Raw genomic sequence first — 25,803 nt, forward strand, 5'->3', positions numbered from 1 at the left:
TGTTCTTCAGCCCATTGATAGCTTTTTTTACCTCATCTAGCGTGGGAGGTTCCACAGCCTGTCCATCGTCATCGATTTGAATTCTGCTACCAGATCCACTTTCATTATCTCCGTTTAACAATGACTCGAAGTACTCTTTCCACCTGGCGGCCACCATTGTTTTATCCGTCAGCAAGTTTCCTTCGCGGTCGTTGCACATGGCGGGAGACGGCGCTGTTTTTCTCCGCACACCATTTACGGACTCGTAGAACCGTCGCATGTTGTTCTGTTCCATAGCTTCTTGCGCCTGAGCAATTACTGCCTCTTCATGCTCCTTTTTCTTTCTGCGATGGATCCGTTTTACGGCTGCCCTTGCTTCCTTGTACCGCTCTCTGCTCTGACGGGTACCAGACACCAGCATCCGGCTTCTAGCCAAGTTTTTCTCGTTCGTCATTCTCTGGCACTCCTCGTCGAACCAACCGTTCTTTGGTCTCCGTTGAGCAGTACCTACCACTTCTCGCGCTACTGTGCTCACCGCTCCGTGGACTGACTCCCACAGATCGCTGAGGTTGACGCTTTCATCGATTTCGCTAATCCGTTCATCGAGCTTTTGATGGTATTCCGCTGCTACACCATCTGCTGACAGGCGTTGGATATTGAAACGCAACGATTGTCGATTTCTAGAACTCGAAACGGTTGATAATCGCGCTCGAATTTTGCTTACAACGAGATAGTGGTCTGAGTCGATATTAGGACCCCTGAAAGTTCTAACATCGATGACATCGGAAAAATGTCGGCCGTCTACCAGAACATGGTCAATTTGGTTGCAAAGTTCCCCATTTGGGTGTTGCCAGGTGTGCTTGCGGATATCCTTGCGTGCAAAGTAAGTGCTACTGATGGCCATCCCCCTGGTGGCAGCAAAGTGCACTAAACGTAGGCCGTTGTCGTTGGTAACAGAGTGGCTCTCTTTACCAATGATAGGGCGGAAGAAGTCCTCTTTTCCGAGCTGCGCATTAGCGTCGCCGATGACAATTTTCACGTCGTGTTTTGGACATTCTCCATAGGTCTTGTCGAGACATTCGTAGGTACCGAGTTTCCAATCATAGTCCTTATTTCGTTGCCAGGTCGGTTGCCGAAAATTACGTTCGTTTCTTCTTCTTTCTCCATTTTTCGTGGTGGATAATGAATTCGGTATACTACCTTACCGGGGTCGCGCTACCTGGCACCTGCTACCTTACCGGGGTCGCAAGTGGCAAATATGTTGGCGATTCCAAAACTTAATTTGCGATGTATAAAATATCATGATTTTGCAAACCAAGTCCAAAGAAATGTCAAATCGTGTGAAGATTTGTGTCGTATATTTTGAGTTAAATATTTACTCCGCAGATTAACCTTGAATTCGCAAATGAGTTTCTGTCAAGCCTGCAGCTGGAAGAGTCGATATAGGAATTTATTACACCTTAGAAGCTCTCTAACTTACTCATCTACTCTTTCTTTCATTAACTCATACATTTTCTTTTTATCACACATACTGAAAGTTTTGCTTTCCATCCCAAACTGTAAAATCGCATTTCTTCACTTCACCACACGTGGCTCCGTTTGGCACATGTCACTTGAGCCTTCATTAGGTGCCTTAACATAGTGTTGAGGATACGTCCTCTACATTCGGTACAATCTATACGTAAGAACGGTCATCTACAACGGTATGCTTAGCACATAACTGGTGACTACTAGTGGGACTGTTATGCGTAGAAATTCATCAAAAATCCCTTATTTTATTTCTAGGCATAACAGTCCCACTATGAATTTCGTAGCTAAATTTAATATTTTCCCATAACATAAACTCTTAGCTCTAATGAACACGCTATTCTTTATACTGTTGTAAAGATTTTAATTTAATTTACCTCACATATGGTCAATACGAGGCCTAAATGTGTTAAATCTTTAAACGCGTTTTTCTCGATTGCATATTTCGGAACATGGGACAATTATGCGTATAATGGCAGTGTAGCTAAAAATTGTGACATGCTGGAACACTTCTGAGAATGGCATCAGATTCAGCAACCCCAAATCTACTAGATACACATAGTTTGATCCTTGAGACACGCAAAAATGTCACATTTGTTACGCTGTGTAATTTGTTCAAGGATGTTTCCCGGGCATTGCCAAGAGAATTATTCAAAACTTGGTGGAAACAGTACTGAAAAATATTATATCATATAGGGATCTCCGATTGCCTTCTGTAGAAAATCCTGAAGAACTTTTGGAAAGATTTCTGAAAAAACTCCTGAGCTCTGGAAAAATATTGGAAGATTTTCAAGATAAATTGCTAATATAACAAAGCAAAATATAATAAATCGAGTTCCTGATACTTTTTTAAGAATTCATTGCAAAACATTGCATTGAATTTTTGAAGAATGATCGGAGGAATAACTGAAAAAAAGTTCTGGAAAAAGGAGAATAATATCTGGATGAATACTGGGAGAACAAAGTGTGTTATGTCCGAAGGAACTTTATCAAGAGTTCCTGGTCCAATTAATGGAGAGTTGTGTTTGATCTTTCGACCTGGACGCTTAAGCTCCTGCGGGGGCGAGTGACGAGGCCAGGATCAAACATGTCGCGCGTCGGTCGAGTAGTGAAATGAAAAAGCGCCGCGGATCGTTAGTAGTGTTTGATCTATTGATCGAGTCGCTTGCTCTTGGGTGGGCGAGTGATGAACACATGTTCGGGGTACAATGCGTTTATCGAATTATATAGCGAATACGATTCGGCGTGATTATATCATGGATCGCATCACCAACCATTGGTGACTCCCAGATCTTTACCTTATCCCACTAACCCAATATCCTTTCCATGACAACTGTGGAGATGCAGAGGTATACTCGGTCTCTAGTAACAACGGTTGTCTAACTAACATTCCTTCCCTTCCCGATGACCGTAAGGACATGGCCAGCGCCGTTATTGACTTTTAAAATTTGAGCTCTCGATTTGTGCACATTGGTATGCTAATCCCAAGCCCCATTCATAAATTCTTTGTGCAACTTCGATTGCTCTGGTCAAACACGGAGAAGCAACTACGAATTGTACGGTCATCTATGCTCATGCTCATGCTCAGTACCTGGTCCAATTAATAGAGGAGTTTTCGGAAGAATTCCTGATAGATTTTTTTTGGAATAAACCATGTAGGATTTTATGGAGCATTTCTAGAGAAAACTGTAGATGAATTCTACATCCCTTTTAAAATTTCTTGAAGAAACACTGACAACATTGGCGTGAACCTTTCTTCAAAAACTTTAAAACAAGCCTTCGTTGATTTTCTTGGAAAATACCCCAGAGTAACAACTGAAGAGTTAATTAAAAAATCTCTGGAGAAAATCGTGGAATAGTCCCTTGGAGTAATCTTGAAGGTAAATTGGAGTAATCCCTGCGGAAATTACTAGAGTTATTAGCGTTGGCGTACTCAAATCTGTCATGGAGCAAGCTCTACTTGAAAAATTTCTGGAGGAATTTCTGAACGAATTTTTAAAAGGATTTGTGGGGAATTCTGGAGTCTTTGAAATTCTCTGACTGCAGTAGAAATCCGTGGAGAAACCATTCCTCGAAGAATTCTTGAAGCTTTCCCTTGAGGAACCTGAGGAGAAATTCCGGAAGAACTTGGGAAAAGTTGCGTAATAGTTTCTGATAGTTTTTCTGTAGCCTCTAGATTTTTGAACCCAAATTCACAGATAAAAGATTGAGAAAAACAGTCACTTGCTATAATAGAGACTGCTACTTCCCCTGCTTTCTTTTGAATTCTTTTGTTAAAAAACTTTCAAGGATTTCTACAGATAGTTCCATAGAAATTTCTCTTCGTTTTGTTAAGGAAGGCCTTTGAGAATCTTTTAAAGAAATTCTAAAAAGATTCTCCCATGAACTCCTTAAGGTGAAATAGTTTGGAATCAACTTCGAAGGTTGCACTAAAACTTCAAAGGCACAAATCTTGCGAAGAAAGCATCCAACAACAGTGCACTTTTTATTTTGGCTTTGTGCATTAGCAGAAAGCTTAAAATAATCAGAAACGTTTGACAACTATTTCTCTAGTTTAGTGTCTTTGAAAACGTGAGTAGTGGCAAAATTCGGCCATTTTGACGGCTATCTTTGGATTCGGAGATGTTTCACTTTAATACTACTAAGTATTTTTTCAGAGGAGACACCTCCACGGATTTCATCAGTAATTCAGCATTTTTTCGGAACTTTTCAAAAAAAAAAAAAAAATCAATGCTATTAATCATCAGCAAAGATAACGCAACAACCCTATCGATATAAAATGCATTCTTCTGCTATTGGAACAGGCATTTGTACCTATATGTCAAACAAGCGTGATGAGAATGAATCAAAATCAGTGAATAAATTGTCACCCAACACCCAGCAACAAAGACATTGTCATCTCCTATTCTTGTTGCAACAATTTTATTCCGCAACATCAGTTTATCACCACTTGAACAGCATATGACAAAGATCGATCACCAAGTGCGCAGCGATTTTCTGGGCTTCGCATTGCAATTTTCGAGAACTTTCTCTGTGTTGGTAAACATTGGCACACTATCGAACAGCATGCATAAATCAAATTTGGTTTTGTGTTTAAAATAACTGATTAATCGCGAGTTGAAAAGGTTGCAACAATGTTGTGCCCTGTGATTGTCATGACAATTTTGCTTCTGCAAAAGTATGAACAAACGGGTTGTGAGCGACTTGCTTTGTTGCTTATTTTTCGTCTTCTTTGATGACAATTTAATTCACTGATCAAAACAAAAAGCATATTTTCTTGAAAAAATAAGGCTCCAAAAACCTAAACTTTTGTCTATAAACGTACGACCTTTACCATTTCTTAAAAAAAACTGCGTTTTTTCCACGAGTTTTCCCCGGAGTTCTTTCAAGAATGGAGATGCTCTTGCAAAAGCGTCTCCAAGTGCTCTTGCTGAAATTACCCTTCAAACAACAGCTCCAAAAGCCGATTTCGGCACCATTATGTCCGTTACGTCAAGCCAAGGTGGCTTAATGAAACTAGTGCAGATACACTTCAATAGTGAAAACTGAGATTGAAATTTTTAAACTTCGCGAGCAATACCTAAAAAATCGAGAGATACCTCTTAACAATTTTCCTATGAATTTCTCCAGAAGTTTCTTCGAAAATGTATTCGAAAATTCCTCGAATTTCTTCAGGTATTCATCCAAAAATAGCTACAGTAGGTCCTATGGAGATTAAGAAGAAAGAGCACATAAATAATAATTCATTCTAAACGTGTGAAAGTTATATTTGGAAGTTGTTTTTTAATGTTTCAGGAATTCAAACGATACAAGTCTTATTTTAAAACACAATTGGGGCTCAATTCCGGATAGATTTCTCTAGAGATCATCAACAGGTGCTTTATGAGATCATTGAAATCCTAGAGAGATCTTGGTCAAGCACATGGCGGGGATCGAAGCAGATTCCTTCTAATACAGGGTGTCTACTCGTTTACCAAAAAGAAATTCCCTGATATTTCCAGGTTTTTCCAGGTTTTATAAATTAGTTCCAGGTTCAAGATATACTCTAATTTTATATGACCAAAACAAACTAATGACAATTTTAAAAGTATTTTAAAGTGTATTCACTCTTCTAGAAATTTTAAAGCAATGTGCTAACAATATTAGAGCTCAATTCAAATATTCATATGAATTGCATTTAGGGGAAGGGGTGGTAAAATGAACACCTTAAGGAAATCATCTTGTTTCTGATAGAAAAACGAGGAATTTTTGTACTTCTATCGCATAACATTGAAAATAGGGATGTAATCTAAAGCAGCGACATGGATTCAGACTAAAATAGCTAAATTTTCCCATTTTTTCATCGCTATCAAAAAGTGATGCAAATGTTCATTTTACCTGCACTATGTGGGTAAAATGAACAGCAGTTGGTGGTAAAATGAACACCACGCAAAAAACGTGAGCAAAACAAATATTTCTGAAAATTTTCATTGCCTTACCAAAAATACATCCATTAATGATTGTAACCCATTCAAAAAGAATTATAAAGGTATCAGATTTGACATCATATCATAACGATATTTACCTCACTGAAAAACCTGAAGCCTTCCGAGCTTAAAGTTACGTCAGTTCTAATTTTCAAACGTGGTTTTCTAAAATCTTAGTTTTTGTTGATATTTTCACTTCAATTGACCACCGTATCAACTCGAACACTCATATTTATGCTCTAAATCGTCCGTGCGTGATAAAAATTAATCGACATTTGTTTTTTTCCCGGTAAAAGGCACGGTGTTCATTTTACCACCACTTCCCCTAATAATGACGCTGTTTTTTTATGTTGTTTGTTCTGTCTATCATTGTGTTTAGAACACGGATAATAAAGTTCCCGGTTAATCGAATCCAACCTGTATAACATTTACAAATGTGGTAATTTAGATAAATGATAAATTGTTTGCATTCCATTCGAAAACTTTCAAGAGCTCTGAATGAATCATAATTGTAAAAAATAGTGGAATTTGTTTAAATTCTAGATTATTTTTCCAGAATAGGTTTTTCCGAAATTCAATATTTTCCGATAATTTCAGAAATTGTTCGTAAAGCATGGCTGATAGGGACTGAGTGTTTTGAAAATAGAACATTCAGAAAGCTTTTGCTTGACAAAAGAGACAAACAGTTATCTACAAACAAATAGAAACTTAACAGAAACCAGGAAGAAAGAGTTTGATTATTTATGGAATCAGACATTTCTCTGAGATTTTTTTTTGTTTCGAGAACTTCTCGAGACATTACGACAAATAATAGTGTTTGTATTACTGCATTTTCAATGATTTTCTTCAGATGTTTCATCAGAAATAAACTCAATTATCTACCCAAAGATCCAGATATAACTCAGAAGATTTCTTCAAATTAGATAAATGGATAGATATTTCAATTTGAGAGATTTGAATTTTTCTCCAGGAGTTCATTTAGTGATTATTTCCCATAAAACCACTTAAAGAATTTTCCTAAGGAATTTCTCCAAGAATTTTATTCTAAATATTTCTTTCACTACTGAACTGCAAAGTGCGGCCTCATAAGTGCGAAAGTGTGAATAAAAATGCGGGATTGCATTGAATCCTGTGGTTTCTTCAGAGCACTTATTCTTTGATTTACGAAGAATAAGTCCCCCAAAGACACCTACCCGATTTGATGCAATTGCGCGCTTTTATTAGCGTTTCTGCACTTGTAAAAATTTGTGCGATAGTCCAGTGGTGAAATAAATGCGCAATATCTTAAAATACAACCTGGATTTTTCCAAAAATAATTACAGAAATTATCTCGAAGATTCCATCAGGAATTACTTCCCTAGTAGCACACATGTTATAATAGATGCAGAATAACTATTATATGACTATATCTTGTCATATAGCAGTTGATATGCCATAATTATAACATGTGTGTTATTCGGGTTCATATATAATTTCAGATATGTTTCAAGAAAATCGCCAAGGTTCCCGTTTTAAACATGTTGCAGTATTCAACCTGAAATGCCTCCAGGGATTTCTCAGGATTTCCTACATAATTGTCCTTCAGAATTTCTTTAAGATTTTGACTAGGAATTTATCTGAGTATATCTTCAGAAATTACTCTAGAGATAGCTTCTAAGATTTCTTTGAAAATTCCAGTAACAGGAAATCCCGGAAATTCCAGTAACAGTAACTTTAAGAGATTCCTCAATGAAGTTTTCACAGATTTTTCCAAGCATTCTTCCAAAAGTTTTTCGTGACGAATTTCTAAAGCAAATATTAGAGTAACCTCTAAAAAAAACTTGTTTAAGTTTTTAAGTCATTCTTGATAAATAAGGATTTTTAGAGAAACTCTTGACAAAACTTAAGAGTAATTGCTAAGATAAATGAAAAAAAGGAAACAAATCAATGTTGAATCTCTGTGAAGCAACTCCTTGAAAAACGAAATCGCTAAGAAGTTGTGTAGGAATGATCGGAGGATTTCTTGGAAAAATAGCTGTAGTAGTAACTAGTGTGGAATCTTTAGTGAACTTTTGAGAATTCTATGGTATTTTTTATTAGATTCATTGGTTGGTACAACTGTGATCCTTGGATGAAGTGTTCCTAATAGATTTACTGATTAATTACTCGAGGAATTTTTGTAACAATTCATGGAGTGAATGTGGGCATAATGGCGTACAAATTCTTAAAAAAAAATCCCTGAACGAGTTTTATTAAGAGCTTATGAATTAACCTTTTCGGGCTTCTTGGAAGATATTCTGTGGGAATCTTTGTAAGATCTGATAGAGTTGCAGCTGGAAAATTCGGTTGAAAAGTTAGTGAAAAAAATATCTGGAAGAAGTCCTAGAATGGTCTTAAGTGCTCAAGGATGTCCTGAATCAAATTCTGGTGACACTTTCTTAAGCATTCCTCAAAAATTGCTGGTTGAATAGGTAAAGGAATCTCTTGAAGAATTTTTGGAGAAAATCCTGTATTAGTCCCTGAAAGTATTCCATATGAAACATCTGGAGAAAACACAAGAAAAATTCTTGGAACATTTTCTCTGGAAATATGTGAAGAATTTCTGAAAGAACTAGGCCTTGTAGAATTTTGAATTAGAATTCACTACAAGCAAGATAGGGAAAAGAGATCCTTCAGAGACCATATTGGTTAAAATAGAGACCTTTCATCATAAATAGAGACTTATAAGAGATTTGAATAAAAATAGAGACCATGTCTTTAAGGTGAAGATAAATCGAAGCCAAACCTAAAATTTTCAAGAGCACAAATCTAGAGAACCGAACACCCGTTTGAGCTGGAAACTTAATCGATTGGTGACCACCAGCTAGTGACCAATCGATTAAGCTTTCAGCTCAAACGGGTGTTCGGTTCTCTAGATTTGTGCTCTTGAAAATTCGAAGTTTGGCTTCGATTCATCTTCACCTTAAACAGAAAACTGCTCCCAGCTCTAGATATTTCAATCATATACTGATCAAATATACCTGGAGATATTTAATGTTTAGATAAGTCGATTAAGTTTCATACCTAAACAGATCCTCACTGAATAGCTTAAGTAACGTTACGATGGCGGCGCAGCCAAATTTTTTTTTAATTGAAGAGAGTATTCTGGAAAATTAATGGTAATCTCTGGATTTTGACGCAAAAATCCTTTGTAGGGAACATATTCTACCATGAATTACTGCCTCAAAATATTTTCCCTGATTGTAATTCAAATTCCCTGAGAATTCCAGGTTTTTTCCAGGTTGAATAAAATTCCCTGATAACTCCAGGTTTTCCAGGTTTTTCCAGGTAGTAGACACCCTGTAATAGTCGCTAAAAATCGTAGACGAAATTGTCTTGGAGTTAACAGCTGATGCTTGACGGATTTCTCAATTCTCGTAGAGAACTTTTGATAATATAATTTACCAGTAGTAATCCTTGGATGATACTTGAGGAGATTCTCGATATTTATGAAAAGGTCATTGGAATGCTACTCTTCATGGACAAATGAAAAATCTGGTGTGTTGTATACGCAAATCCATATGGATCTACTTTTTTTAAATGTGGACCCATCATAATTTGGATTATTTGTACCAACGCACAATGCATTTGCAATTATGCCATCTATAAATCTGCTAAACATATTTTTACTTATGTCTGGTAATTTGTATCAGAAAAAAGAACATATAGACTACGACAAACGCAAACTTTTGATTACTCTTGTATGACATCATCAATAATGGTCAAGATTGCTTACCTTCGGCAGATCCCGGATATGGTTGGCATCGAGCAGCAGTTCCTCCAGCGAACGCGAGTACCGCAGGATTTCCTCCGGCACGTTCGGCAGCGAGCAGTGGCGCTTGTCCACGTACTCGATCTGCCGATTGCAGCCCTTGAAGATCGGGATGCATTTAAACATTGTCGTACGCTCGTACGATCCACTATGCTTCTTTTCTTTTTGTTTTCGATGGGTTTTTTCACTTCTTCACGAAACTAAAACTAACTAAATCAATCACGCGAGCGGTGGTCGTTTATGTTCACTTCCTTTCTCAGAGACCCAACATCCGTGATCTGGTTGTTGTTGTTGTTGATGGGGTCTCGTCGTCGTCTTCGTCGCGGTCGTCTTCAGTAAGAACTATTCTTCGCACTTTTGCTTCTTCGTCTACATGGACACCGTACAATACATCTATCTCGGATCGGGAAAGAAGAAGAAACCCCCCTGGAGTAGCACCAAGCAGTACGTGTACGTATGTATTCTTATGGTCGTTTGTAGAACCGGATTCCACTTCGCCACTCTTCCACTTTGAGGCTTCTTCGCCAGCCGCGAGAACTGGACTATCGCTTTCCCAGCTCACGGCCACAACCACAATCCCTCCTCGCCTCTTCCCGCCGTCAACCGCGGACTATTATTGCAAGCCAGGAGGAAAACATTCGCGAAAATCAATAAGAATCGCTCTCTTTCCGTTGGATACACTCACTTTTCTTCTTCTTTTACCATGTAAAATGCCAACAACACACAACTGCTGTCGTCGTGTTTCTTTTTTCTTTACTTTCTGTACTTGTTAGATATACTTGCTTGAATCACTTCACTCTGCTTCGAGTTGAAACTGGAAAAATGAAAATTTTTGCATTAGAAGACACCAGCAAACAATCCCAGTCGATGATATTGTTAACAGCGCAGCATATTCTCTTCCAAGACTACGGCACCGCAAACCCATCCAGGTATAGAGCGAAAATCGCGAAAACCGCAATCAGAAACTAACGGAGCAATTTAGCCGCACACCAACACTATTGGCACCCACTTCACTTCACTTCAACTCCAGGCCAGTTGAATGCAATCGAAAGCACCTTTCACTGATTTGCCTCGCCTGGCCTTCTTCTATTGCTCTTTTCTATTCTGCAGTAACTAAGTAGGCGACCAGTACACACCCAATTTCAGCCGGAGGAGGAAGGGCTTCGCGAAACGTAGTCAGTCAGTATCAAGTAGTCATCGTAGTTGTAAGCAGGCGAACGACTGGACTGGCTGGCGGTGACTCTTGAAATGACCGCCCGAACCGAACTCTCATCCGTATCGCATCGCTCGCAGTAGACACAGACGTCGTCATCGTCGACGTTCCGTTCCCATGGCGAAGAGGAGAATACCCTCCTCCCTCGATCGTGATGATGATGATGACGATGATGGGAACGCTGCTCGTGTGCACATACAACAGCAAGCAGAGTACCAACAAAAGCTAAGGGCGAGAATGAAAGAGATCCGAGGAAAGGTGGAAGAGTGCACTTTCGGTGGTACGTCAAAGTATGACGAAGTGTTTCCAGATGTGTCCGGAAAAAAGAAGAATGTTGAGTTTTCCAAAAACTTTCCACCATTTTTCAAGTAGCAACTCTAGCAGATCTTACAAACAATCTTATAGGAGTTCTTCAAAATAAATACTCAAAAAATGTTTATTCCAATTTTTGATGAAATCGCTAGGGTTTTTTCAACATTGCATCCACGAATTATTACTGCAGTTGTTACAAACAACTCTCGAGTAATATTTCAAGTAAGATATTAAAAATTCAATTTGTGGTTCTACACCAGTAAATACTACAGCAATTATTCTGTCCTTTTCTACATAAGATTTCTCATGACTTCTGTTCATGTTTTCTAAAAAGTAGTTTATCCAAGCGTAACAAAAACAACAACCTGTAGTATAAAAATTCATTGGTTTCATTGATGTCTACATGAAACTTAAATGAAACTTATCATACTTTTCGGTGATCTAATCCACCTAGCATGCAAAATAGCACTTTCATTCGAGATATAATTGGGTTTAAACTGCACGATTCAACCTAGATTAAATCGAGTCGTTCAACATGCAGTCTCTACACAAATTATTCGTTTCTTTCATACGGAAAAATACAATACTTTCCTCAATAATCAAAAAATAAAATTCGAGCAATGAAAGTATTATGAGCATTTTTTCTTTTTTTATTAGTATTATTCCAAACATTACATTCATATCTTATATCTAGATGTTCTGTGTTATTAGACAACACTATCATCCCAATTTGGTAAAACAAATTTAAGATTTTATTAACATTTTGTTCATAACATATTACATTTCATTTGCCGCAGCAGTTCAGATTATTTACAGGTGAGTTGATTTCACCTGCTTATAAGAGAAAAAAACACGCTTTCAATTTACTTAACCTAAATATCAATAATAATATTATGAACATCAGTATAATGTATGTTACATTAATGTAATGATGTTATTGAAGTTATAATGAGTCATATGAAGTTTGAATTTTGCGGCAAATTAAGCAAATAAATTACCATTAAATCTGGTAAATTGGCATGCAAGTTGGCTGGAATCGTTTTGCATTTTTCTGCATTTTCGACAACCAATATCTCAAAAACTACAGTGGGATTCCGTTTTTGGCATGCTCCATATTTGGCACCCCGATTTTGGCAACAAAATGGACCCATTTTTGGTAACATACCATACCATTAAAATTTGTAAATTTTTGTAGATATTATCGTGTCTTTAGTTTTGGTCATCTGGAAAAAAAGCCAGCTTCACGCTGATTGTACCCCGTTTGGCATAAGGTCGTTTGGCATAATGGTCGTTTGGCATAATGGTCGTTTGGCATAATGGTCGTTTGGCATAATGGCCGTTTGGCATAATGATTGAGTTAGAATGAATATCGGCATTCTCGAAGCTTTTACCAAGATCAACACCAAGAAGCCCATATCAAAAATTTTCGTACTTTTTCAATAAGCGTGGTAGTCGTTCAGAGATAATACAAGCTATGAATGTCAAAAATTGTAGTGACATTAGAGAGCATAACTAAATAAAACTCGTGACGGGTCTGGTGGAAGATCTTTTTGGAATAATAATTTTCTCCACATCCGAGAACATAAAATATCGTTGAGTTGTTGCGATATACACATTTGAAAATAGTAAATTGGCAAAGAAAGTTCGCAGTTATTAATAAATGGAACGCACATATTTTGCTGCAGATCAAGCTCTACCCCAGTTTGTACTTGGTAGAAGAAGGAAAAAAATATTTTCAAAATATTAAAAGCTCTTATCCAAAGATCTATTATTGCAGCATTATGCAAAAATAGCCTTTATACGAGAGCAGATTATTTTTTGTTTAAAATGTTTAAGGCTCTAACACTAAATATCTTCTCACAACATAACTCAAATGAGCAACACATATTTGTAAGAAAATATATGTGGCAAAACTTTTGAAGGATTCAATATAAATTTTAATTTTGAAAGTGTACATCAAAAACACTGTCTATTATCGAAATGAGGGAAAATGTATGATTGAAATAATATTTTCCAGCATATCTTATAAGGAGATCTTGTGTTTTCAAAAAAAATGTTGAATATTTACAGGTTTCAAAGTAATTATTATTCTAACAGTACATCTTGCAAGAAATATATAAATCTCGAAAACTTATTCATACAGACTCAAGTGAAAAAAGTATACAAACTTACTTTATCGATCCTACGTGTTAAGCAGGCGGAATTCTACACGTACCGCTCTGTACCAACTCAACTTTTCACTTTTAGAACGTTTAATTTCCGGATTTACAAAACGACGAAAGTAACATTTTCAACTTCCGCAACCTAACCACTACTTTCGCCGCCCCGCTGTATGGAGAGACAAAGTGACTTAACCACGAATCAAAACAAAACACTACTTGAGCCGATTTTACACTGGTAGAAAAACGTCGAAAGTAACTGTATGAAACGGCTTATCATTTTCTTATAATTATTTTTGTGGGAAATAACAGAAACTACCTAGTTTTTGAACGTGAGCTGAGTGTATGCAAAATTTGAGCGAAGTACACGGCAAAAAAATGTTAAAAAGGTGATTCATTTTAAAACAGTTTTAGAAGATAGATTGTGATTTTTCCTAATTAATTTTCCCAAAACCGTATAAAAGTTACTTACGTCGATTTAAAAAAGTAATCGAGAAATGGTGAACATTTAGCTTGCCTAAATAATAAAATTTAAAACAGTATAAATATAAAGAACAGCCTAAATTTTAGAAGAAGGCAAAATTTATGAATAAATCAATAACGCCAAAAACGATTGCGGCATAATAAAACGAAAAGACATCAAAAATTGCGTTCAGAATCATAGATCTTGTCCTACTTTTCTCCGAATGTCATTTCTCTGAATGTCGGTTCCCCGAATGCCAGTTCCTAGAATGACTCGTTTCCCCGAAAAGTGATGCAGATTAAATAGGTGCTATAATAGTCTTAAGTGGCTGGAAGGTGAACGAGCAAGAACGATAAGCAATCAAAAGAAGCCGATATTCTGTCATTCTTAACTATACACATATTGGCAAAAATATTGAGGACGGTAAAACTCGAAAGAACCGCCAATTAAATAAAGAAGGGTGACTATTAGATGGTCAGTTCGTTCACCACCCTGAAATGTTTAAAGTTACGACAATTATGAGTGCCACAAACTTTTCGGGGAAGTGGACTTTTTGCTGAAGCGGGATATACGGGGAACTGGTATTCGGGATACTGGCGTTCGGGGTAACGACATTCGTATAACCGACATAACGGACAATAGCGGAACTCAAAAGAAGAATTAATATTTGAAAGAAGGGTTTCTGCATAAATTATAAAATATTATTGCATAAATTATAAAATATTATTGACAATAACTTTCCTAAATTCAAGAGCAAAATATTGTAGAATAAAGTGACATTTTGTATCGACTATTGTCAATTATTGACTCCACAACAAGCCTGATATCATCAGAAAGATTAGATAGAAATTAAATAGAAACGTAAAAACGAAAGAAAATCTTGGTTTCAGACTCATTATGCCAAACGACTTTATGCAAAATGACCATTATGCCAAATGACTTTATGCCAAACGGCTTTATGCCAAACGACTTTATGCCAAATGACCTACCACCCTTCACGCTTACCGCATTCCAGAGCTCAATTTCCGTCGATATTCCCTAAAATAGAGGTCCCATACGCGCCCAAATAATTCTAGATTGCCGTGTGTTTGCAACGTTTCATGAAGTCATTAATTTCAATGAATATCTCCAACCTCTCAGGTTTTCACGTTATATGACCAGCCCATTTGAGTATGTCGGAAGATAACAAAAATCTTTTTTTTTTCTAGATTTGGAATAGCTCGTTTGCAAGCATTTACACAAAAGCAACGAAAAGTCTATGACTCACACAGAGTTTCTATCATAAATTGCGTCTCTCCTCTTCAGCTCAATTTAATTGGAAGCTATTTTAATTGTGGAATTACAAGCTTTGTGTATGTAAAAGCGTACACAAGAATAAAAGCAAAACAAGCAAAATATCATGTCTTTTAACTGTCTTTTAAAATATGCCTTACTATGCAAGAAACATATTGTTGAAGCGCCATTTTCAAATTACCGAATATTGTCTTTGTTTAACCCTCTACCGGCAGCTTCATTTTTTTACAACAAGAAAAAAATCAAAACGCGATATCTGTTTTGTTTCTCGGTACTTTTGCACCATTTTTTCACAAGTTCACAAAAAAACTTCTAATTTAAGAATCCGTGTCGATATTGATGATTAGTGATCTGGTTTTAAAGATATTCCAATGTTCTTTGGGGGACCGACATTTTCTGTATAAAATGTTTTACGTCAACGTATCGGAAAAATAAAATGCGGGCTGCATAATGCCATGTTATGAGGAGCTACTCTAAAAAAGTCATAAAAATTGGTTAAGTATTCTTAGAGATATCTGAAAATTACGACATGGAGTTTTTTGAAGTTTTCAAGGTGGTTATTTGGCCAGCGTGGTACCAGTAATATAAATGCCCATTACTCAAAGAAGATTGCACCAAATTGCTTCATTTTTTCACAATACGATATAATTTCTGTATCCAGAAAAAAAAGAAATATACATGAGTTATGGTTATGCGTCGGTCCCCCAAGCAATTTCGGAATATCTCTAGATCCAGATGACCAATGAACAATTTTGACACAGATTTTAAAACTAGATGAGGAAACCAAGAAACAAAAAAGTTGTCGTGATTCGAATTTTTTTCATGAGGTAAAAAATGAAGCTGCCGGTAGAGGTAACCCCAGAAGAAAAAAAATCGAATATTCTTGAAATTCAAAATAATTGGTTCCGATTTTGGCACGGTTCCGTTCTTGGCAACTGAAAATTTCGACTTTGTTGCCAAAAACGGAATCCCACTGTAATATCAATAATCATTTGCATTTCCTCAGAACTTAGGGATATTTTCAGAGATTTAATTGTTTAAGCAATACTTTCTGCATTGTTTATGTGATTTCTCCAATAAATAAGAAAAAATCCTACACGATACCGTGAAGGCATTGCTGGATGAAATCCAGAATAAATTTTTTGGAATAATTCTTTTTTCAAAAAATTTCAGAAGTACTTCCTGGAGAAATCGTAGGTAGAATATCTGGAGTATTTTCAGAAGGTAACTTAAGTAATTGATAAACTTAAGGCTAAGTAGCTCGTCATTCGTTTTGGCAACAATGATGACTTTTCAGCTTGCATTTCAAGTGATAAAACTCAGCCATGATAGTTTATATTGACTTGAAAAAGTATCACTGTACGTGCTAACATGCATAGGGTATGTTGATACTTTTTCAGGTGTGTCAGTGCAAAACCAACTGATTTTCTTTGATTCGAAATCGTGAGATGAATTAGCAGCAATCATCAACAACGCGTACAAACTTCAATGACGGCCTACTTCGCCTTAAAGAAAACCTGACAGTACTGGCAAGAATAAAATACACAAAGGTCTATTTTCATACAAAATGGTCAAGTTTGGAGACCCGTATCTCTGCTTCCAGCAAACCGATTGATTTTAAATTTTAACTGTATGTTGAAAATAACTTCATGTTTGATCTGTGTAAAAAATAATCATAAAGTTATTAAAAACTGGCCATTTCGACAAAAATAGCAAAATTCCGGTTCTTAGATATTTTGAAAACGAACAATTTAGGATGAATATTATATTCCACAAAGTTTTGAGTTTTGTCTAAGTTGACAAAGTTGCAGAACCATACCTTCGTCTAAGTTCTCGAAAAAGATTGTTTCTAATAACTCCAAAACTCTTGAATAAAATTCATTCAATTTCACACAGGTCAAAATTCAAGTTATATATGAAACGCGATCCAAATTTCAGGCCAATTGGTTTGCCATAAGCTGCGATACAGGACTCCAATTTTCACCATTTTGTATGAAAATCAGCATTTGTATACCTTCTTCCAGTACTGTAATCCTAAGAAATCAGTGGAGGTATCTGCTTGAGTTCTTGCAGATGGGAAAATCTTGAGAAAAACCCTATCGAAATAGATAGAAGATTTGCTGGATGGACTCCTGGGGACTTATAATTTTCTAGATTAATTTGTAAAAGTATATTTGAAATAATTGTTAAACAAAAACTCTGATGTCACGCTGCATTTTTTATGTTTTCCTGAACTAAATTCAAGGTGGAATTCCTCAAGAAGGCCGAATCAATAAGAGAATTCTTGTCCTAATATTCAAAGAAATCCCTTAAATAATTTCTGATTGAATTTCTGGTAAAAATACATACAGTTATACTAGCAGCAAAACTTGTGATTCCCAAAATATATAAAAACATTCATAGAACAATTCATAGAAGTAAAATATTTTCTGAAAAACTCTTACGGAAACACTTATTTTCTGATTTATTTCGATTATGTTTGTTCTGTTGGTTTCTATTCAGCTTCTTTTTTCAAATACAAGATCTCTAAAGTAAAAAAAAAAATTAGACGGGTAGCCTGACGAAACTCCTTGTGGATTTCTTCTTTGAAAGTTCCACTAGAAATTACTTGTTAACACGTACATGAGATTGTAAGATAACTCTATCAAACATTCTTAAAGAGAAATTCTTTCTTAAATGTCTATGCTTCTCCAAAAACATTCAATGATGCGTTGCAAAATTACCCCATACCTAAGAGAAGTTGCATGAAGAGCTTGCATTTTTAAAACAAATGCTGCCAGATTTTGTTTTCCTATATTCATCCATGAAAGCGTTTCGAAACATAGTAAAGCAACTTCTAAAAAACCATCGTAGTTTTCAATAAACAATGAAGGAATTCCACTTCCAAAATTCTAAGTGAAAAATTTTCCTCATTCACTTTTGTCGGCTTGTTTGAATTCTGTGAAAAATGTATCATTTTATACAGAAAATAAAGAAGAGTAAATTATTCATGTAGTTCGGAAAATTTCTATTCCCAAAATTATGCCAGATGGTTACTGGAAATAAAAATAACTAAGCGTATAACAGTTAAAATTTCTCCAAATTGTCCACAAGTAATTTCTTCTGATAATAAGTCAGCAATTTTTAAGATTCTGCCAAATATAATAACCGAATCTTAATCAAACACAATTTGGTAAGAAATCCTAACATTTCGGATGGAATAATGCAGTCTCTGTTACCAAAGTTTTTTACTTTTATTCAGAAAATCACATGAGAATTTGAAAATTGAACTTCTCCACAGAAAATTTCTTTCTAATCTTTACCATGAAAGATAATTCAAATTCTACGCAGATATCTACATGAAACACACAAGAACTGACAAGGCAAGCGCTTTGCCAAAAAATTTACCGATTTTCATAAATGTTACGTTTTGTCAGGTAATCCAAGTTCTGCTAGAAATTTACACAATAGTCTCCAGTAACGTATAAAAAATCCAACGTAATCGTTCACAAAATTGTTCGTGAATTTCGTTTTGTATTTGCTCTGAAGAAATGATCAAATTGTAAACAAATCGGGTTTTGATACCATTCGATAACATCTTCCAGCACCCACAAACTATGCAAACATTGTCAACATAATCATAAAACTTACTGTTATAAACTCGATTCTCAAAACGGCCTACAACCGCTTTTTTTCAAATTATTCATTGGTCCCCTGCTCGTAACGGCCAATGATCGGTTCTCTCTCAATCAAGAGGACCTACAATCGGAAATTTTTGCAAACTGTCATTGGCCTTAGCACGTTGAGAGGCCAATGACTTTCTCTTGCTCATTCATTGAAAGCCAAAAGGGCCAAGTCTCGGGTCAAGCACGCTAATAAAATTCAATTTTGCCGATAAAAAAAGGCCCATGCTTTGTTAAAAATAAAAAAAAAAACGGGTAAAGTATTTAAACTCATAATTTTTCCTACGTTTTTGGCGGCTTTCAGAATATCATTGATTATTAACGTGTAGCAATAGTAAATCGTCACTCAACGAGCAAGAAATCACATTGATTGATTTGAATACTGAAAAATAGGAATTGAAAATGTGGTGAACAATATTCAAATAGAATTTTTTTCAGATCTGAGGATTGGCCCTTTTGAATTGTTACGCGAGAAATGTTTGCTTCCAAGGGCTTTTTTAATTGTCTGGAAAATTTGGGAAATTCCACAGGAGGTTCCATAAATACAGTGAAGATTGTTATTTTTTTGTAAAATAAACTTGCATGCACTATAGTGTCGCTTTTAAGTTAGATGTGGATTACAATTAACGATTAATTTTTTTCAAAAATAACTGGCAGACATTTTTTCTAGATTTAATTTATTGAATATCCTCAAAAATGTCTCCAGAATTAGCATCGCCAGAAGCGGCTTAGAAGATAAAGATAAATAATAAAGAATTCTTTTAAACCACTTTTCGAAGACTTATTCAAACAGACTCAAATCAGAAAAGCTAACAAACTTACTTTATCAATCCAACGTGTTTCGCAGATGAAATACTACCCGTTCCGCTCTAGACCAACTCGATTTTTCACTATTAAAATGTTTAATTTCCGGATTTACAAAACGACGAAAGTAAGATTCTCCACTTTTGCAACCTAGCCGCTACTTTCGCCGCTCCGTTGTATGGGAGACAAAGTGACTTAACCACGAATCAAAACAAAACACTACTTGAGTCGATTTTACACTGGTACAAAAACGTCGTAAGTAACTGATTGAAACGGCTTATCATTTTATCATAAAATTTTTGTGGGAAGTGATAGGAACTACTTTGAGTTTTAACGCGAGCTGATTGCATGCAAAATTTAGGCGATGTACATGGTAAAAAATGTCAAAAAGGGGATTTTTTTTAAAATAGTTTTAGAAGAAAGGTTGTGATTCTTCTTAATTCATTTTCTCAAAACCATATGAAAGTTACTTACGTCGATTTGAAAAAGTAATCGGGACTTGTTGAGTAATAGGCCTATTCAAATGACGTCTCAAATCAGCTGATCGGGAAGCACTTTGACATTTCTTCTATGAAAATGACAGGCCCGTGTTAGCACCGGTCCACCACCGATGTAAACAAATGCATAGACGGATCTGTCACATGGAAACGCCTATTTCACGAATTTATATTCGCATTTTTTTCGATACATCACTAATTCTCGCATAACTTTTCCAAAGGTCGTATCTAACATTGAGAAGCTTTTTTTGTTAACTTTCCCTTTAATCAAAAATTGAGTTACATTAACCTTTTCTGTTGCGTTTTTGTGTATGGAACACTAGCTAGGGATATTGTATTGCGCACTATAGCGAAAACCTTCCCAAAAGCTTCAGTGTTGCACTCATATAATCAAAAGAGAGCGAGAGAGCAAGAATCTCTATTTGTTACATAGATCCTATATTAAAATTCAGCTTCAAGAGTTCTTGCAAGAACGTCTGCAAAAATTGCGTAACATTCCTTCAAAAATTCCACTTTGAATTTCATGCGAAATTTAGCCATGTATTCTTTGTTTAACTCGTATCCGTCCAGCAAATGGGAAAAAGATCAAATTGCTGCTATTTCAGTAATTCTTGACGGATCGCCTTCATGTTAGTTCGATTAGAATTGGAGTTTTTGGAAATGTTCACCGGTTCAGAATTATTCCGGTGGGTTAATGGATCAACACGGGTCAAAGTGACCCAAACTTCCTTTTCAATCAAATTTTACCCAACTTATTAATATAAATCAGACTCCAACTCGAAGTTTTTGCGAAGTATATATTTTCGTCTGTGATTGTTGCGGAACACTTGAAAGTAGTTTGAAATTCCTCAAGTAAAGTGTGGATTGTCACAGATTTCTGTGTAGGGAGGTAAGGGTTCTTGAAAGAAGGTTTCTTCGTGGATTTCCTTAAACTTCCTTCCTTGCTCAACCTGGTGATCTCTATTCTTCAGCTTGGGCACCACGAGAGCGATTTCAAATCAACAGTTGCATATTAGTAGAAAGCCCGTTATCCACTTTTGTCTACCAAATCTATTTTTGGATCTGATCCAACGTTGCCTCTTTTGCACTTCACTTTCGCCAGTAGATCAAAGGGCACGAGGTGTTACACGATTGCCGTGTTATTCGAGTTCGCTTAGAAGAGGGTCAGTTGTCAGTTCGCTTTCAAACGGCCTTGGTGTGGAATGAGTTTTTTGTTGGGAGATGAGAGTCAAAGCCATGGACATCCGCTTATGAAGCGATCGTGTAGCCAACTACATCACGTTATCCCCTTATGTAGAAGTTCTTAACAGCAATCAAATCCTAAGCCTAAACGACGCATTTGGCTATCAATGCTTATTTGGAACCGAATTTAGTACTATAACATTTAATTCCACTAGAGTTTGTATCCTTTGACAGATACGCGTATTTCGATCTCAACTGTAAGGCCGTCTTCAGTGTCGGACTGTACTAGTACACGACATTGAAGACGGCCTTTCAGTTGAGGGCGAAATACGCGCATCTGTCAAAAGATACAAACTCTAGTGGAATTATATGGTATAGTAATAAATTTGGTTTTTCATAGGTATTCCACTAAACAGCTCGAAGATTTATTATCATCATAGCTTTTGTTGATTGATTGCACCAGAAAGCATTCGTTAGATTCAGACTTGTCATATTTTTCATAAGAGGTTAAACTACTAAAATTTTTCGAGTCGCCAAATGGGTCTCAAAGAACGTCGATCTGTATAAAACATCACATATTTATACACATTCCAGAACATTCGCAACTCTGATAACACTGCTTCGTATCTTCGCCTTCCACTCACGCACTCTTGTCGTTTCGCTTTGGCACTCTCTTCTACGACCGAGCAATCATCACCACCATCATCATCATCACTACCACAGTCATCAACCAAGAGATTCTCGCTCAACATCGCACTTAACAACTTCTTTTTTCCTGTGCTTGCTGATTCTTCACCATCGACTCTTGGGTTAACCACACCAGAGTTTCACTCAGCCAAACTCTTTCCAATCTTCACCTTTTCGTTCTGTTTCGGTGTCTTCCTCCTTCGTCGTCTTGTTGGAACTTCTTTCGTATACCACCCGCACTAAAACCCAACTGGATACTAACCCCCCTCTGCTATACTACTGCTAACAAAGTACCAGAAACGAAAACCAGACACTCCCAAGCTTTCGTTTATTGCATTCGTTCGTTAGTGCTGGGTTATATCGTATAGGTTCAATCACACCACACCATCCAACACTGAACCGATTCCGCAATCCAGAAGAGCGAAAGGAAAAAAAGAATCACCGTTCTCTAAAAAAAGAACTGCGCTCGAATTTCACGCACCCACCAGTGTCAATTCCACTGCACAATTTTGCCAACAAAGTTCCACTAAGTGTTCCACTGCTTTTCAATACATTGCGTGCATTTTTTTCCAGCTGGAAATGCGTCCCAAATGTGGGGAAAAATCAAAACTTTTCTTGCCACTAGACACCACCATATCTACTATATCCCATCCAAATGGCTTCTCCAGTGAAGTTAAGGCATATAGGGTATAAGCGAACGAGAGAACGGGCAAAGCACGACACGACCGACCGAGAGATTGACACGAACTACGGTTCTTTGCTTTCTTTCACTTCGCCGTGGCGTGTTCTTCTTGTTGCGTGTGTACCAGCAGCAACCAGTGGTGCCAGAATGTTTTCAATGGTTGTTCAAGTTTTTATAGGCTTTGTGCAGTCATGGATTCCAAAATGATCACCGATTACTTATTCTCCCAAATTGAGTTTGTAAATAAAGTTATCCATGAAGAATATCTGCGATGTGGCTGACAGCTTAAAGTGTGCATGCAACAGAAGGCTAAACAAAACATGCGAGTGTTGCCAGAGCTCAACATTTTCCTTCGTAATCGAACGGTCACTCCAGTGTACGATCTGTCAAAATGATCTGAGTATTGAGAAGTCCCGATATGAACGGGATCTGTTGTAGTTAACAGCGCGGAGTGAACTCGTGCATCGGTCGATAATCGCTTTTTCCTAATTATTTATAGGCCCCTGCTCAAAACGGTCGACGAACGGATCTCTTTCCACAAGAAAGCCTAAATAGGCCTTTACACGAGACTTTTTAAATCAGCTGATTTTGAAGCACTTCGACAGTTCTTCTATGGAGATTATAGTCCCGTGTTGTGTTTGTATTGGTCCTCCACCGATGTAAACAAATGCATAAACGGACCTGTCACATGAAGGGGCTGTTATCGCACATAAGAGCGTTTGTGGTGGTCGATATCGGTCCGGCGTATAATAATCATGATCGCGGTGATAATGAGCACTGAGAAGACGATAACTACGCCAAAGTACTATACGAACGAAACATTTATTCGACGGTTAACTGATACACATATTCTTCTGCATTGATGCCTAACTGATTGGACACTTGGCTTCACTGTATTCCGTATTTCTGACATCTGGACTTTCTGGTGTATGGACATTACACATTCCGATTGATTACTGGACACTTGACACTGATAACTGTACTGTATGCTGTCTAACTTCTGATCAGTTACTAATTACATTTTAATACGATATGGTATTATATAGGACTCTAGTGTTAATGTTATATTGACTAATTGTTCTAAACTGTTTCTAAAGACAATTCTAATGCGGTAAGTCACATATCACTGTTGGATAATTTTGCATTGTAGTCGAACTTGGCGGTAAAACTACAGGAAGTGTTGAGATACATAAGTGCACACACAAGTAATAGTGTGAATGCGTTACGGTTACATAATTTAATCCGAACTTATAGTTTTCTGACAAATTGTGCGTGAACAGAGGCCTATTGGAAAATTACGCAAACTGTCATTGGCCTTAGCATGGTGCGATGCCAATGACTCTCCCTTGCCCATTCGAAGAAAACAAAAAGGGCCTAGCCTTGAGCCAAAGCACGCTAACAATTTTCAAATTGGTCTATAAAAAAGGGCAATGTCTGGTTAAAAATTGAAAATGGGTTAAGCATTTAAACTCTATTTAATTTAAAAAAATTTCTACATTTTTGGCAGTTTTCAGAATAAAAAAACGATTATTCAAGTGTATTTACAATGAATCATCACTCAACGAGCAACACATTTATAAATTTGAATGCTGAGGAAAAGGAATTAAATTGAATAAAATGAATGAAGGATTTTTTTTATTGCTGATGAAATTATTAGCGATTTAGTGACTGTATGATACCAAGCACCCATTCCGGGTACATAGCTTGCAAAAAGATCATGTCAAGTAACACGATACACGTGCGAAAGAAAAGTGAGTGCTAGTCAAGATTGGAGAACTAGTTCGACTAGTAATGGATATTCAATTGCAAAATGCGTTGACATCATGTGAAAAATACTTTGCTATCGCATCAAAGTGAGTATTTCACAGGTTTTATACGTTATTTTACCTTACCAATCAACACGATAGGTTCACGTTGAAAATATGAAAATAATCTTCAGTATAGTTGTGACTCAGTCGTGTTCCAACCAGCGAATCCCGGCTGTAATGTTGCTTCGACATGCAATTGCAATACACTGTATTGCATCCAATACGTTATATTGTATATTAATAGTATATTCATGTATTTATTTACTGGTTCAACGGACTTCTACGGTCTTATTGAACGATTGGTATATTCCATTTACTGAATGGTAGTTTTATCCGGGAATGTCCTGACTTTTTTTTGTAAATATTGTGTCAAAAAGTTAAATAAACCCGAAATTGACCCGATGTTAAGTTCAACTAATAGGTTATCGTTAACAGGTTAAGTTCAAATTAAATACAAATTACAAAATGAACGTTTTTCATTGAAAGTTTAAAAAAAGTTCAAAACTGTTTTGGAAATTGTTAGCAATGATCAAAATTTTGCGACTTGCGTCCATTTGGAGTATTCGAGAAATAGATGTTTTCAAGAAAATTGATTACTCTTCCATTATTGATTGGTGGATATTTTGTATAATTGTTCAAATTTATAACCAGCAACATGTTGGGGTAGCAAAAAACGATCCGCAAAAAACCTGCTTTGATTATTTATATTTTGATCATTGGCCCTTGAGAAATGTTATGCGAGATTTATTTTTTATCTGTGAACCCGCATACTGGCAACACTGATACATTGTCACTCACTCGCCACTCACAACTGCTCTGGAACGATTGAAATGCTTCCAGTTTAAAAGGCTGGAGATTGTTCCGTTCGGATGACGATAAATTTACGCCCAGAATCGACACTTTGAGTAGAAATACACACCATGCAATTCACCTTACAAACGGTACCAACTTCGAAACAAACGCCGTCAATGTTCCGAGTGATTTTGGGACTGTTTTTTCCAATCCAACGCCCGAAAAACAAAAACCGCCGCGCACTCACCAAAACGATGTAGAAAACCGAACCGCACTGCTTGGCAACGAGAGAACAACTAAAAACAGGGACGACGACGTCGACATCGACGTCGAAGATATGTGAGCACGCTAAGCAGGCTTCACACAAAGTTGTGATTGGTGATTTTCTGAAAATCGACAAAACCAAACGTTTTTATGGATATGGAGCGTTGATAGCTCATAATAAAATCAATAGTCAATCTAATTTGTTGAACATTCAATCCTGTGA

The 25,803-nt window shown here is 36.6% G+C and overlaps 1 protein-coding gene across 23 annotated transcripts in view; it reads right to left on the bottom strand.

Moving 5' to 3' along the window:
* Positions 1–25,602, bottom strand: part of LOC5574328 (protein lap4) — a 302,572-nt gene extending 276,970 nt beyond the window's left edge. For 11 of the 23 annotated variants that reach the window (XM_021838924.1, XM_021838930.1, XM_021838929.1 and 8 more), the window contains exons 1-2: positions 25,444–25,602; positions 9,727–10,576 (exon numbers count right to left, since the gene is read on the bottom strand). In XM_021838924.1, coding sequence (XP_021694616.1) covers positions 9,727–9,888 — 162 coding nt within the window. In that variant the 5' untranslated portion in view covers positions 9,889–10,576; positions 25,444–25,602. The other 12 variants (XM_021838909.1, XM_021838920.1, XM_021838914.1 and 9 more) reach the window with 12 other exon arrangements.
* Positions 25,603–25,803: the final 201 nt, after the last annotated feature.

This window comes from Aedes aegypti, chromosome 1 (assembly GCF_002204515.2).
Source record: "Aedes aegypti strain LVP_AGWG chromosome 1, AaegL5.0 Primary Assembly, whole genome shotgun sequence".
Classification (NCBI taxonomy): domain Eukaryota; kingdom Metazoa; phylum Arthropoda; class Insecta; order Diptera; family Culicidae; genus Aedes; species Aedes aegypti.